Here is a 15707-nt window from a genome sequence, read left to right as displayed (position 1 = left end):
TACCTCCATATTACCATAATCATGCTTTTGTTTACTGAAATGTTGGCCACCGGGAGCTGCCTTGTAGAACCACAGTCTTCTAGACTTTTATAGGATCATGTTGGGAGCTTCTACCTGATTACCTCTTCCTTCTTCCACTCTGTCCCTCATTCTTTCCAGACCACAAGTCTAGACAGTCCCATTGTCCAGGTCAGGACATGGTACTGGACCTGCACACCCCACACTCGCACAGAGTGGTCTTCCAAGGCAGGTGAGAAAGACTGAACTCACTCACTCACTCACGCACTCACTTGTGTACACTATTGTTTTAAAAGGTGCTATACAAATACAATAATAAATCCTATTAATATTATTATATCGTCATTAGAAGTAGTATTGGAAATTAGGTCATACATTATTATAAATAAAATACAAAAACTGCAACCCCCACAGGAACAGCAGTACCTGGTCAGACCTGTGGAAGAGGGGGGACAGGAACACTTTGCGTCTGCAGAAGGACACAGACAGAGAATGGCTGACCGTGAGGAGACTGACGTGGGAGGATGAGGGAACGTACAAAGTGCTGAATGAAGACGGCCTGAGTCTCAGCACGGTGCAGCTCACTTTAGACGGTAGGAATACATAAGGATATTTCCATTTCATCTTTCAATTATTATTTATTATTATTTTTTCATATATAAAAGTGATTTCTTTTTTAAATCTTTTAGCAACATTTACCCGTATTACAATCTATATTTTCTTCAGATCACGAATGCCTCTCTGGTGTTTTTTTCTTGCCTTTTCCCAAGCTATACATTACTTATCTAAATAATGTAATTGTTTCTTTTAAATTGTTCAAAGTAAAATAAGAAGCCAACAGATGGGTGTTGTGTAATCAATGGGTTCAAGAGAAAGGGGTCTAAATTTGCTACACTATCTCTCTAGCCCTAAAGTGTCATTCAGTGATTTTGATGTAAATCATGTACCATCTTGTTCCATAGAGAGAGCCACTGCTGTTCATGAGGAACAACATTCACTTCATCCAATAGGTAAGAAGTCTGTCAGCTGATATATACAATGTAAGAACAGACATTAATACTTACACCATATCTAGCCTACATAAAGGAACAATGATAACAGGACTTCTCTCTCTCTCCACTTGCATTCTTCATATTACAATAGATAAATGTACAGCATTTTACATCGCTGGTAGTTATATATGACTCTCTCTCTCTGTCTTGTACTACCATGTTCAGGTGATGCAACGAAAAGCAGATTCTCCTGGCTGCTTCTTGTGTTAGGAGTCAGTGTCAGCCCCCTCATGCTACATCTCTGGTAATCTTTCCTGCCTTTCCAATCTAGAGTTCTCAACGGGCTTGAAAATTAAGGCTCGGCCCTATAACTGGGCTGGCCTGACTAATTGGCAGGCATTTTAGGCCCATCCGGCACAAAGATGTTGGGTCGAATTCTGGCAGAATTTGAGAACTGTACTCCCAAGTTTTGAATTCATTAAGTGAGGTTTTGAACTCTTCTTGTGCTGTGTGGGCAAAAAATAATCAGCAAAATATACTTGTTAGAGAGGTCATTTGTTTTAAGATTCAAAGACTTCCGTGTTTGAGTTGTGTGGTGCCAAATTGTGTTTAGTGAGGTCATTTCAAAAGTGCCAAGTTCTAATCTGTTCAGAGGACATGTTTAACTTGATCAATGTGTTGTAATGTAATGTACACAGTATATACAGCATACATACTGTACACACACACACACACACACACACACACACGTGTTTCAAAAGCTTTGTGAATACTTGTACTTCTAAAATGCATGATGGTAATTGTACAGTATAATTATAAATGAAGGTTACAGATATTTATTAGTGTTTATTTTCATCACTTCAGAAATGTACATAATTAAAAACAGCAAATAATTATACAAATGGGCGGATGGTGGTCACTTGTCAAATGCACATGTTAACATTTTCTGTTCTGTCTGTTGGTTCATTCTGGAATGTCTTCATATACAGAGCAATTATAAACAAAGCAATCAACTAAAATCCACATAGTCAGGAGCCACATCAAATTTCCCAGTGTTACCAAGAGTATTTTTTACATTACAGTAATTTGTACTTCACCAGTGTTAATTTGAGTTGGTTGTTTAAACTGTAGTACTTATTGAATAGATAGATGACATTGCACTGGGGCAAGCAATCCTCAAGCCAGTAGTGTTCAATTAACATTAGCACAGGACACTGACTGTGTTGCAACAATTTATATATATGCACTTCTGAAAACATGAAACTCTTCTACATATTTGGAGGTCTAAACTGTGAGACCACATTATTTGAAGAGGACATTTGCATACAGCTTTACTATCAGGACAGGAACAGGGCACTGATGGCTGTATGATCCAGACGCTGAATCTGTGAAAGTTCTGTTGCAGGATGATCTTGCATTATTACTGTGGTGGAACAGTTTATGTTTAGAAGTTGGGCTTGTGTTTCTTGACCTCCACCATGAGGTGGTGTAGATTGATGAGCTCGGAGCGGACGGCAAGGCTGCGGAAAGTGGGCTGGTTGAGGACCTTATGGAAGCCATGGTAGTACTGGATCAGCTGGGTCAAGGCACCCTGGGGGAGTAAGAGTTGGGAGTCTCAGTTCATATTAAAATTAAACACAAAACCCCCACAAACACATACAGTAGATGACACAGCTTGTTACCTGTATGATGCTGGTGCCATTTTTGAAGTTGGTGAACGACCTCATGACATCCTGACTCATGGCCTCAACAGACTGTTTCCACGTGCTGGAGAAACCACGAACCAACTGGGTGATGCGAGCTGGAGAGAGGGAGAAAGAGGGAGGGAGGCAAAGATTACAAGAGAGATAGAGACAGAAAGATAAAGAGGACAAGAAAGGGAGACAGCAAGAAGTACAGTAAAAAGAATAGAGAGAGAGAATAATTAAGAGACAATCCATTATGCTTGCCACAGAATCTGAAGGTGTGGAGTGCAGCATTACGACAATAAGGGAAGAACAACTGAGATGGTTTCATTCTGATGCACTGATGGTAAGTTTTGTTTCATAGTAAGCTCTGTCCATTAAAGCTTTGTTCACTCTCGCTTTCATTTCACATCTCTGTCCATTTGACCTTATGTGTGCTTCTTGTCACCATCTCAAACACCAGCTCTTTCTCCACACCAACACTTAAATACTAAATAGGCATAGTCAAAATAATAATATAATAATAATAATAATGTAATATAAGTTTCTATGTACAAGTGGTTTCTGACACAAATGATATCTAATAAAAACTGTTATGGCATTTGTATTAAAGGTAATTAATTTGTGAGGGTACAATGACCTTGATCTTTGACCACCACAATGAAATCATTGAATCCAAGTAGATGTTTGTGTCAGATGTTATGAAATTCCTTCAAGGCGGTCTTGAAGGAGGCCCTGAATGCCTCTGAATTAGTTGGATGCATATACAGGATGATACACTGACAACTACTTTATACTTCTGAAAACACATACTTTATATTGGCTTATACTTGTGTCAGGGCAAGTGTTTAGATTGAATTTAAACCAAAACCATGCCCATCACTGCTTCAAAACTATCTACAGTACTGTACTTACAGTATGAGCAAGCTGTCTGGCAGCTAGCAAGCTCTGTTAGAAGTAGAACACACATCATGGGAATCTATCCAGAGTATTTTGTAGCCTACAGTATGTCTCTAACTAATTTCAATCGTTTTGCAACTAAGCCAGTCAAAGCGCTTTGCCTTTGTAGGACAGGACTCTTCTAAAAGGCGTAATATGCAGTACTTTGTTGCCCACGGTGTCCTGCTCTGAGAATAGCAGATCTACAAGCTCACAAGTCACAGTGTGTGAGCTTGTAGATCTGTCTTTTAAGGCCCGCAAACAAGTATATTTCCGGTTAATAAGACTAGGCCTATCTGAACACACTCACCCTCATCATTCTTCAGCCTGTCCAGCTGTCCTTTCTCCATCAGAGCCTCAGCCTCCTTTACAAAGGCAATCATCCCTCCAAAAGGAGGAGACAGGATCTCTTCAATGAACTCCTGGAGAGGAGAAGAGAGAGAGAAGGAAAAAAAAGAAACTAAAAGCTTTAATTAATAAGGCTTTATTTTTCTTTCTTTGAATTATTTATGTATGTATTTAATTAAGAAAGAAGGTCTTATAGTAATGGTAATGAGAGAAAAAAAGATAAGGACTTTTGGTTGCAGGTTTGATCACTATCAAACATTTTGTTGGTAGTGAATGATTAATGAACTTAGAAGTCCCAAGACTTCACCTGTGTTCGGGCCAGGAGCAGCTGCTGGAATCCCTCTACCTCTTTGCTGTCATCTGCTGCCCTCTCCTGGACAAATGAACAAACATAAAAGAGAAAGACTCAATACAGACAGATAATAGATAATGATACATTTTAGTTAATTCATTGGAATAAATAAAAATAAGACATTCGGGAAGCTGATGTGTATGTGACCACTGAGCACCATGTATATTTTGTCCCCTGTCTCTCACCATGAGCACACTGAGCAACATGTCATAATTGTTCATAAGGAAGATGAGCTGGTCTCTCCTGGAGGGAAACTCTGCTGCCATCTTCAGGACAAAGTTCTCCACCTCAATCTAAAAAATGTACATTGTACATCATAGACATGTTAGCGGACAGAACCTATGACAGTAGCAGCAACATAATAAGTATTAGTTATTGGTTCACTGACATTATAAGCCAAAAGTAATGTCAAATTTATACTTAATTTATACTGCAGTGAACTGAAGCAGAGCGTATGCAATTTGAGCCAGATTTGCATGACTTTTCCCCAAACCTTGGCAATTACACCAGATTTTCATGACTGTTAGAACCCTGTAAGATGCTGTGTATTCCTTGTGATTTCCCCACTCTGTACCTGCAGCTGTCCCAGCAACGTGTGTGTCCTCTCGTTGGGGAAGGTCTGGTTGATGCTGACTATAGCTGAAGAGAACTCTGCATAACGACGTGTGATCTGGAATAGGGGTGCAACAGTTAATCAATAATCGACCATTTAATAAAATAATCGATTAATAATCTATCGCTATTTTTGGCAAGTCATTGCCAAACTTGGTGAAAATAGCGGATATACAATCTCAGACAGTTGCAGCTCTAATCGGGACACCGCCATCAAGTGAAATAATTATGTAGCTGTAGACTGTACAATTTAAGAAGGGAATAAGGTACACAGTGTACAATATCTACTGTGTTTGTTTTATGTGATATTGTGCTTGTGTGTGTCACTGCAAATTACATAAAAAAGTCCACAGTAGTGCTGTAGTAGTGGTTAGACTATATCTATGTGTATTAGTAGTGTGTGTGAAGCCTATTGTCTGGTACTTTCTGCATGTGCATGTTTGTCATGGTTGTGTGTGTGTGTGTGTGTGTGTGTGTGTGTGTGTGTGTGTGTGTGTGTGTGTGTGTGTGTGTGTGTGTGTGCGCGCAACATACATAGTGCGGTCGTGTGTCCAGTACTCCTAGTTTCTGAGGATCTGTGTTTCTGATGCTCTGGATGTTCAACTCCAGAATGAGCTCGAATCTCGGCCACAGCAGCTCCAGCACTGCCTCCCAGTACCTGGGGCGCACGCGCACACGCACGCGCACGCACACACACACACACACACACACACACACACACACACACACACACACACACACACACACACACACACACACACACACACACAGAGAAACAAAAGGGATAAATCTTAACACAACATAATTTCTAAATGCTAGTGACAGCTCCCTCCCACTACCTGGTACAGATGTATGTATGGTTGATAAGAGTTTTTGTATGTGTTGTCACTGACTTGTCCAGAGCAGGGATGTTCCTCTTGGCGGTGATGGCTTTGAACCTCAGGATGATGTGGATGCACAGGAAGACAGCAATGCTGTCATAGCAGTCAGACACGTAGGTGGACATACTCTTCTACAGGGAGCAGGTGGAGGAGAGAAGGTACAAAAGAAGAGTTTTAATCTCAAGGGAAGGAGACTGTGCAGGGAACCAGGGTCTCCTCCTACATTCTGCTATACACTCAGGTGTGCAAAAGCTTTACTGTTACGAACAATGGTTCTGAGAACTTCTGACTGAATTCGAAATAGTTTTTTTGTTCTTCATATGTTATTGCGACTGTAGGTCGCATTTAGTATGAAAACCTGCAGATCATGTGCGTGCGACCGTGCGTGCATCATGCCTCTGCACATATTGTGTCGGTCTCATGTGGTCTATGACGTCAGACATTTCTGATGTCAGACGTCAGTCATCTCCATATTTGGGAAAATATGGCCACATTTTGTACAACTTAAACCAACCGCGATGCGAGTCACACTTGAAAATGTCCTTGTCCCTTTTATGGAGATCCCTCAAATTAAGCCCATATCTGGGAATGCCCATGTATTATCATCGTCCTTGATGATTGGTTGTCAGTCCTTGTGCACCAACGTTTCAGTTCCATGTGGAAAAAAACAAATACTGTCACTACACCTTATGTTAAGACCCTCTGATGTCAGTCAATGTTTGCAGTGCATCACATGAGATGCAGGTGTCACATAGGTTTTTCATTTAGGCTACCCTGCTAATTGATAAGGCATGTCAAAGAGAGATCCCAACTGAATGTTGTGTCATATGTTTTCATGCACCTTCAAAGTCGTAATGGGGGGAAAAAGCAGATAAAATCAAACAATAGAACAAACTGCTTCCACCGGCCCGGTGGCGTAAAAGGGGTTCATACCAGGAACATGCTGAGTGTCTTTCCCATGATGCTGTTGAAGAGGTCGAGGGCGGAGTTTCCAGCTACCATGAAGAAGTCAGACAGGAAGAGGTACTCTCTGCAGCCGTTGTCCAGCAGAGCGTAGTGCTGGCTCCGAAAAAGTGTCTCATAAGGGTACTGCAGGAGCACACGGTTGTGTATTACATTATGCCGAATTCTTTGTTGCACGATGATGGTGCTTGACAAAAATAAGTGATTTTCAAGCTAACATCACGATGCACTGTGCTGTGTGTGCTCTCACCCTACTGTCTCCTCTCTGGGCAGTGTGAGGTATGAGGATGGGTCCCTCCAGTTCAGCGGGGCTCAGTACTGTCCCCCTCTGGCCAAGGGTGAAGATGGTGTTCCTGCTCTTCAGAGACGGCTTAGAGAAAAAACCTGCACAGCTATGAAGGAACCTAACAACTCTGACAACTTCAGCCAATTTCAAGTTTCAAGCTCAAACCTTTATAGATTAATTTTAGATACACAGTTTGGTGAATGTGTGAAGAATGTAGAATGGTGCATGCATGCTCACACACGCTCTCTCTCTCTCTTTCACTCCAAAGGATATCTTTCTTGGCTGTGTCCTCCACTCCCATCAGGTCATCTTTGTCTGCTACCTCCTCATACTGTCCGTCCACACACACACACACACACACACACACACACACACACACACACACACACACACACACACACACACACACACACACACACACACACACACACACACACACACACACACACACACACACACACACACACACTCTGCCATTTATCATAGAGCTTCATAAATACCGGCCGTTCTGATATCTTTACAGTGTGTTATTCAAATCGCAACGATTGAAAAAGGTGATACTGTGCTTACTGTGCTGCCCCAGTGAAAACCTAATACTGTGCTGCCCCAGTGACCCAATTCTAATTCTAACCTAATTCTCATACAATTCGGCAATGGCTGCCTTGTACAGGGTAGACCACTGCCATTTGAGGTGCAGTCTAAAATGTACTATGTAGATAAAAACAACTTTCTGTTTCCAGCTTGTATCCATCCACTGACCTGTACTTTGAGCAGCCGGCCACTATATGACTTGAAGTAGCTATAGTAGATCTTACTCATGGTGTCAACATATTCATCTCTGATCTCCTTGGCAACTGTCCTCTCATTGGCCAAGAGGAACTGGTAGAAGAATCTAGAGATTGAAGGGATAAAGGACAGTACTGTAGATGTGGATAGATGTGAAGCATATATTTATGTTGTGTGGCATGTTACTACTACACATATGCAGATGTCTCTTTAGTAACATATCCAGTGTCAAATGAAACATCCATCGACATCCATCAATGTCAATTGACAAATGCACTTTATGAGGTTTAAACAGATGCACACTACTTCCACTTACCTGTACTTGAGCAGTGTGTTTTGTGGGATCTGGTAATTGGTCATGGGTTTTCTGAATGAGTAAGTCTTCTGAAGGATGAACTCTCGGATCTTAGACACTGCCTGGAATGATGAACCAAATATTTTTGCAATTATGCATATTAATAAGTTGATAAATATTCAATTATTTTAATTGGTGATCTTTGTACAATTTTGGACAAGTTTTATTGGCAAACTAAGTATTCATATACCAGGAAAACTGACTGGGTTGTTGATTGATTCATACTGCCAGGAATCAAATGGGAGCCTGGTGGTGGATACGTTTGTTTTCCTACCCTTTATCTAGTCAACTCCCTACGTTGATCAACCTTCTTACCTTGATTTTGAGCCTGTCCACTATGTCCTGTATGTCGGAACAGGCCAGTGTCTCCCTGAAGCTGAGCTCCTTGGCAAAGTTGATCTTGTTGTTGAGCTCATGGAGCTGCTCCAAAAACTCCTGATCTGTCACAGGACTGTCCAGGATGACCCTGGAGAATAGAGGCGGGGAGGAAACAGATAAAACACATGCCCATGCCCATGCCCAAACCAATACCATATTACTCAACCATCCACATGCTTCACTTACGAGATCATGTTTCCGGGGACCACCAGCTCATCGACCAGCTGGCTGAGGTGACTGCGAACAGACTGTCTGTTCTTAAGCCTGACGTTCATACTGACGGATTGTTGCTGCAGTGTCTGGATCTCACTGCTGATGGATGACAGGTCACTCTGAAATCCACTTAGCATCCCTTCCATACGCTGGGGATTGGAGGAGGGAAGAGTAGCAGACAAGATAAAACCACCTCAGCGAGTTTAGTTCAAAATTACCATTTGCAAGTACCGCTGCCAGCTTTGTGAACACTCTAAAGACCCCTGTTTTGTTTGTACCCATCAATGAAGGTTAAGATCTTGAAAGAAGCAAAAGGAGACAATGTGGAGACAGAAAGAATGCCAAAGACGGATATAGTTCCAAAAAAAGAAGTCTGACTCAATTAAAGTAATTGCCTAATAGGTCAAAGTGGCTAGTTTTACACACAAAATCAGCACCTTACTTTCTTTCTAATGAATAAAAATAACCTCTCTTACCTCCAGTATGGAATCACAAGCAGTGATCTGATTGTGCAGTAAGGCAATATTTTGACTCTCCTTGATATCTGACACAGGGTGGTTAGGGATCACAACATGTAACATTCTAGTGAGCAAATTACTAGTTAACCACTTAAACCCTAGGCCTAGGGTCCCTATTCTAGGGCAAAAAGCTTTAACAAGGATAGGTAACATATCTACACGCTGAGTTATAGCTCCAAAACAAATATATTTCAAGGGCAACATTTTAACAAACCACAACACCATCTACTGCCACTGACTCGTAGCTTTTTTGTGTCACGCCCAAAAAGAGGTTTATGTAGGAATGTGTCTAGTAAATCTAAGTATCAGTGTAACTAATCTACTGAAGGTTTATGGATACAATCTTTGATGGAGGCTTGTTCAATCCTCTGGAGTTCTGTCTCCACTTGTTTGGAGTACTGTCTCAAGTCGACACCCTGCAAGATCATCAGAAAAATGATGCAGTCAATGGCTCTGTCAGTAAGATCATATTAATAATAAATTTAATAAACGGTAATAGCAGATAAATACCTGTAATAGCCTTTATTTATGTAATCTTGGATCAAAGTCAGACATATAGCTTAATAAAATAAAATAAAATCATCGTCATATAAACATTCACATCATGACATTCTTACTGTTTTGAGTGCCTCCTTAACCAGCTCATCTTCAAGGTTGGCCTGAATATGAACTGGATTAGAGGAAACAAAGCACAATGCATGGCACCCATCATGATGAGCAAAATATATTGTTACTTCTCCAGAGATAAATTGTGGAGATTAAAATGCTAAAACATACATCTTGTGTGTTACTGTCCAGGTGTGACCCTTTGTTTAGATAGTGATCACTTCATATTTCTGTTCCTGTTCTATTTTATTCTGTCTGTTTAAAATATGCAGAATAGATTTTGCCTTACTGTCTACTTCATCCAAGATGAACTCATCGGTAGTGATGTCCAGATCACCCAGGTTTAGATTAGGGATCTCTCCTTCAACCTTCTGTAAACACAAACACACCAATAATTTGGAAAAGAGATAGCATTTCTGTTATAATCTGTAACAAAACTATCAATATGGTGTTTATTTAGAATAGATCTTAATGGACTGACATGGGTTAGGTATAATATTCATTCTTTCAATAAAGTGTCAGTGACAGACAAAGACAACATAAATAGATAGATATTCCTTCAAATCCAAATGTCACACTAGCAATCTGGCTGAAATTAAAAATATTTCAGGTCTTCGGGCGTTGCAGTCAAAACGACCAGGAAATAGTTACCCAATTCTTTGATACTGTAGCCACTATAACGCCACCTCAGGAATGCTAGAATTGCATACACACGATTTGAAAACACTTACTTGGAACCCTACGCTGAAGCAGTTACAGAATTATTTAGTTCACTTTCTAGCACTAGCTATCACTGGTACTACAGTTCATTGTAGACTGCATCATCGATGATGCCCGGGTGTGCACTTACTGTGAGTGAGTGCTTATTAGAAGCAGCACAAACGGTTGAATTCCATGAATATATATTTTTTAGTTTTTTAGAAAACGTTACCTCGTCTTGCAAATATGCCATGGCGTTATCAGTCGGGTTCACAGCTGTGTTTACATCCGAGGACACAACTCCGATGACAGCTCCCTCCGCCATCGCTGAACGTCAACTAAAACTACAAATCCATTCCTGCCCATCGTTCCCCTGCGCCAGGCGGTGGATAGAATAAATGTTCCGTTTTGAAATAACAGGACAGGAAATACACACACGTTTGTAATATATACGTTAAATAATGTTATACATTTTTGAAAAGAACAAATATATATTTTGTGTTAATCCATGTAAATATTTGTTTTAACTTTTGAAAATGTAATATATAAGGGGACGAGTTAAGTGTGACGGACGCACTTCCGTTCTGAAGTCTCGAGCAGGACCCAAAATCATCGCGAGAATCTCACGACTTCCTCTTCGCACGGAACCTGCTTCCAAGATGGTGTGTACAGAATCCAGTCTATCCAAAATGCTTCACAAATCCGCTTTCATCCTGTCTTATATGTACTCTTTTCTCATACTTATTGCCATAATCCTGTCTAACTGAGGTGTATGGATGACCCGGAGACCATATTTGTGTCATATCTAGCTCACAATTGTATAAAACGATTTACGTAAAAGTGGGCACTAGCCCGCGGCCGACGTGCACTGGGATGATAACAGCAAACATTTCTGATTCTGAGCTTTTGATCAATGAACGCGTGTTTCTTTTTGTCCCAAACTTGACTATTTATGCGTCTGTTTTCATATTCTTGACGTGAAGCATTTGTGTCAGCGTTAATGTTATGCTATCCACTTATGTTAACTACTGAAAGCTAGTTTACTAGCCGCCGGTGCTAACTCAACTGTGTTTGCGTCTTGTTGTGGAGCAGCTCCACTGGAGCTTTACATTGCTGACTTAAAGTTAATTAAAGCATAGATTTAAGCCTAATTATACGCTATTTTTCCCCCTCAACTTCCAGTCTCTGGTCATACCTGAGAAGTTCCAGCACATTCTTCGTGTCCTGAACACGAACATCGATGGTAGAAGGAAGATTGCCTTCGCCATCACTGCCATCAAGGTGAGCTCATTCTTCTCTAAGAATAAAATAGATTGATGTGTCTTCATAGGGCAGTTGTTGCTCATTGCTCTGAAACCTTTAAGGTTTGTGGGACGGTTTGTGGTTTGACAGAACACCCTGCAGAAGGTGTATTGCTGGACATCGTGTCATGTCTGTATTAGTATTCGCTTGTGTGTATGATATGCACCTGTGTAGTAAGAGATGCTGAAGTGTGCATGTCTGACAGAAGCAGCAGGCAGTGCTTGTTCTACTATACTACTATACTTAATGTAACCCAACTTTGTGTCTCATCTCCTCAGGGTGTTGGCAGACGTTACGCCCATGTTGTCCTGAGAAAGGCCGACATCGACCTCACCAAGAGGGCTGGAGAGTTGACAGAGGAGGAGGTGAGCATGGACCTGTGCTAGGGCTGAGTAATGTTGACATAGACAATCGTTTCATTGAGTTATTCTTCAGCACCATGTTACCCCTCATTTGCTTTAACACATCTAGCGCTCTGTACTGAGTTCTTGGATAATACGGTAGTTATTTTGGTTTGACCTTGTATTGGGCTATTAACCCCCCATTGAGACTTGAGGCCGATTCTACAAATGCCTTCCAAATCTGTAGTTCTCACACTTTTTCAAAAATAGCAGATGTACAAGCTCGCAGCACACCACTAAGTGACCGAATCCTCAAAGCAAAAATCTAAAATGACTCTAATGCTTTCCTGGTTTAATGTATACACATGAACCCTAGAATCCTATTCTGATGCAAATGGATGATCTGCGAGCCCACAACATGATGAGCTTGTTGATCAGCTATTTTTGTGGTTGATGGGGGTAAAGGAGTCGACAAAGTATAGAGCCCAACTAGGTATAGGGTTTAAGTGGTTACTGGTTAATGCATGACAGTAATAGGATTTTCCTTTGTGTGCCTTTATCATCCTTAGGTTGAGAGGGTGGTAACTATCATGCAGAATCCTCGCCAGTACAAAATCCCAGACTGGTTCCTCAACAGGCAGAAGGACGTTAAGGATGGCAAATACAGCCAGGTACAGTATTCTTTGTAGTCCAAACCTGCCAACCTGTACGCATGTTGCGTACAAACTACACAATTCTAGGTCTCGGTACGCAGGTACGAAATGCCTGATCACAACTACATAATTTTGTGGAATCGCACTTTGTTCTGTATTTTAAGGTTGGGGAATAAATATGAATAACGGGCGATTTATTTGAGAGACTGGGGTAATTCTGCTGTCTTCCCATCTCCTCGTTGCTGACAGCTGTGTGAGTTAACTGGTGCTGCAGTCTGAAGTGCCTGTGATCCTTGCTAGTCTGAACCTGGTGTCTGTGAGAATGTGCTCAGCTCATTGGATTATTTACTCATGACATGATTCACACGACCAATGAGAGTTTGCGCTTTCGGGGTAACATGTCATTAGGTCGAACACCCTTTGGATCGACCAACAAACTCTAACCCAAACCCTACTCGGTAAAACTATGCCTAACCCTAAACCTAACCTCAGTAACCGTGACACGGGTGATTATCTAACCTGCCGACGCTCGTGGGTGATTATCTAACCTGCCGACGCCGTTCGACCCAACGGGAGTTCGACCTATGGGGCAGTCCCCCACTTTCGGTGTTGCTAAGATGCACATTTGTCGCAGTTCGTGTAATTCTCTTAATCTTTGTTTGGGAAACCAGAACTTTTCAGTGCTCAGTAATAGTCTGCATTCACTATTTCCACCCAAAAGGATGATAGTTCTGCGTTCATTCACTGTTGGGATTGCCTTGTAGCATTAGAAAGGCTTGAGTTTCTGTATGGCTGCAATGGTAAAAAGCTATATGGGGGATCCAAGGGGTTTTGTTTTGCATGGTGGAATACTGTTGAATAGAGAATTGTATGTCAACTCACAACTGTCTTCTGGTTTTAGGTCCTTGCCAACGGTCTGGACAACAAGCTGAGAGAAGATCTGGAGAGGCTGAAGAAGATCAGGGCTCACCGTGGCCTCAGGCACTTCTGGGGGTAAGAACTCTTATGGCTTCTATTCTAGCCTGTCCACTGGTACCATATTACTACAGTATGATCCTGAAAACATCTGACTTTCCCTCCTTGCATGCCTATAGCTTACATATATTTCATTGTTTACATGCATATTTCCTATTCTTTGCCTGGCTTTTTTTGTTTGTGTCCACGTGCTTCCCATGGAGTGCCGTTGAGGCGGAATACAGTTGCACACTTAAGGTTTAACTGTGGAATATGGTGTGCAAAAGATTAAAAAATAAATAATTGTAAGGGCGACATTGGTCTGATTTTAAAGGTGGGGTAGGAGCGCAGCTAATGACTGGTTTTAAAGAACACATGTTCATGTCAAATATTTCTTGAATAACATTTTTGTCAAAGCTGTTCTCGGAACAATTCTAGATTTAAATTGACTTCATGAATACACGGGCAGGAACACATGTATTTTAGTTTAGTATGTTATAACATTTTGCACTGGTCCTACGCTGGGTCAGGGCTCCCTCGTTATCTTGTATCTCAAAAGGATTCTACCTGTATAAATAAAGGCCAAAGAGAAATGAATGCTCTGAGACCAAAGGCCTGTAATATTGTCTTGATTTTGTTTAATATAACTTGCCACTTTATTGTAATGGCTAACCTGCAACATTGTAAGCTGTTAAGATGTTGCCTGATCGCAAAACAACCAATTTATCCATGATTGGATAAAATGGTTTTAATGGTCAACTAATGTTTATTTTCATTAACACGACTTTTCTCTTTTCCACCTTCTCTCCAATCTCTTCTAGTCTGCGTGTGCGTGGTCAGCATACCAAGACAACCGGCCGTCGTGGACGCACAGTCGGTGTGTCCAAGAAGAAGTAAAACCTCTCCTTGCTCCCTTTTGTGTCAATAAATCACCGCAGTCCACAACAACATGCATGTCTGCTTGTTTTCATTCCATATCTGAATAATGTTTAAAAGGAAAATTCTTTTGCCATGCAACATTTAAAAATTCCCAGATGCATAACTGATTTGTCAAAGTGACAGAACTGGTGGCAGCGGGAGTAGAAATTTCCTTAAAGGGACATTTCACTTAAAAAAAAAAAGAATAATTTAAAAATAAATGAAGTTATTGAAAAAACACAGCCTGCTCACGTATTAGGAGGGCATTATGAGTAGAGTTCTCAAATTCTGCCCGAACCTGACCGACATTTAGGGTAGGGTAGGGCCTAAAATGTATGCTAATTAGTGGGGCCGGGTAGGGCCTCGGGCTCAATGAAAAGAATATATATATTTTTTTATTACTATTACTGTTAGACCCGACCAGTGCCTAAAATGTATGCCAACTAGTAGCCTTAATTTTCAGGCCCGTTGAGAACTGAGTCCCCAGAAAAAAGAATGGGTGTTTTTAATGAATCTATCATAGTTAAATGGAGTTTGAGTTACAATGGGTGTGTAAGGGGAGCGGCCCTGGAGGAAGAGGGCCTGATAACATTTACATTAAATATCTAAATACTGTATTGAGTCAAGCAACTTAAAACTGTTCAGGGTGTTCATATAAGCCATAAAAGTCAAGTATCCCTTTAAAGTCTTAATGGTATTTGAATAACAATCTTAACATTTAATTGCCTATGAACCAAACTATTAAACAATTTGATTTGTGTTCACCTATTGATTGGACAGTAGATAACTGACCAGTTTTACTCATTTTTTTAGTAATGGAAGATGCTGTAGGTTAGTATCTACTGATCGACAGCTGGCTGTGATTTAATTTTAAGTCGGCAGTTATGCAAGTTTCTACAAACACCCAG

General features: G+C 40.9%; 3 protein-coding genes across 3 annotated transcripts in view; 2 read left to right on the top strand and 1 right to left on the bottom strand.

Annotated features, from left to right (window-relative positions):
• Window positions 1-1374, top strand: part of igldcp (Ig-like domain-containing protein) — a 4039-nt gene extending 2665 nt beyond the window's left edge. Inside the window, exons 4-7 of the mRNA XM_080734487.1 lie at window positions 160-250; window positions 433-611; window positions 981-1028; window positions 1236-1374. Coding sequence (XP_080590613.1) covers window positions 160-250; window positions 433-611; window positions 981-1028; window positions 1236-1318 — 401 coding nt within the window. The 3' untranslated portion in view covers window positions 1319-1374. The remainder of the gene's footprint in view (window positions 1-159; window positions 251-432; window positions 612-980; window positions 1029-1235) is intronic.
• Window positions 1375-2436: 1062 nt separating this feature from the next.
• On the bottom strand, window positions 2437-10959 carry vps52 (VPS52 subunit of GARP complex). The gene is made up of 20 exons (XM_080734486.1): window positions 10864-10959; window positions 10222-10303; window positions 9944-9996; window positions 9667-9742; window positions 9285-9352; window positions 8782-8957; window positions 8533-8683; window positions 8179-8279; window positions 7836-7968; window positions 7352-7407; window positions 7041-7176; window positions 6761-6916; window positions 5840-5958; window positions 5481-5604; window positions 4909-5004; window positions 4520-4627; window positions 4290-4355; window positions 3945-4056; window positions 2693-2811; window positions 2437-2601 (listed from the first exon to the last, which is right to left on the bottom strand). The coding sequence occupies exons 1-20, from the start codon at window positions 10954-10956 to the stop codon at window positions 2455-2457; spliced, it is 2172 nt and encodes a 723-aa protein (XP_080590612.1). The 5' UTR covers window positions 10957-10959; the 3' UTR covers window positions 2437-2454.
• Window positions 10960-11259: 300 nt separating this feature from the next.
• On the top strand, window positions 11260-14829 carry rps18 (ribosomal protein S18). The gene is made up of 6 exons (XM_080735068.1): window positions 11260-11293; window positions 11814-11912; window positions 12212-12298; window positions 12844-12945; window positions 13829-13920; window positions 14703-14829. Exons 1-6 carry the CDS (start codon window positions 11291-11293, stop codon window positions 14776-14778), a joined length of 459 nt encoding a protein of 152 aa, XP_080591194.1. The 5' UTR covers window positions 11260-11290; the 3' UTR covers window positions 14779-14829.
• Window positions 14830-15707: the final 878 nt, after the last annotated feature.

Source organism: Nannobrachium achirus (genome assembly GCF_963921795.1).
Source record: "Nannobrachium achirus genome assembly, chromosome: 10".
In the NCBI taxonomy this organism is placed as follows: domain Eukaryota; kingdom Metazoa; phylum Chordata; class Actinopteri; order Myctophiformes; family Myctophidae; genus Nannobrachium; species Nannobrachium achirus.
The sequence above is the reverse complement of the archived record's forward strand: the minus strand, read 5'-3'. Positions and strand labels throughout refer to the sequence as shown.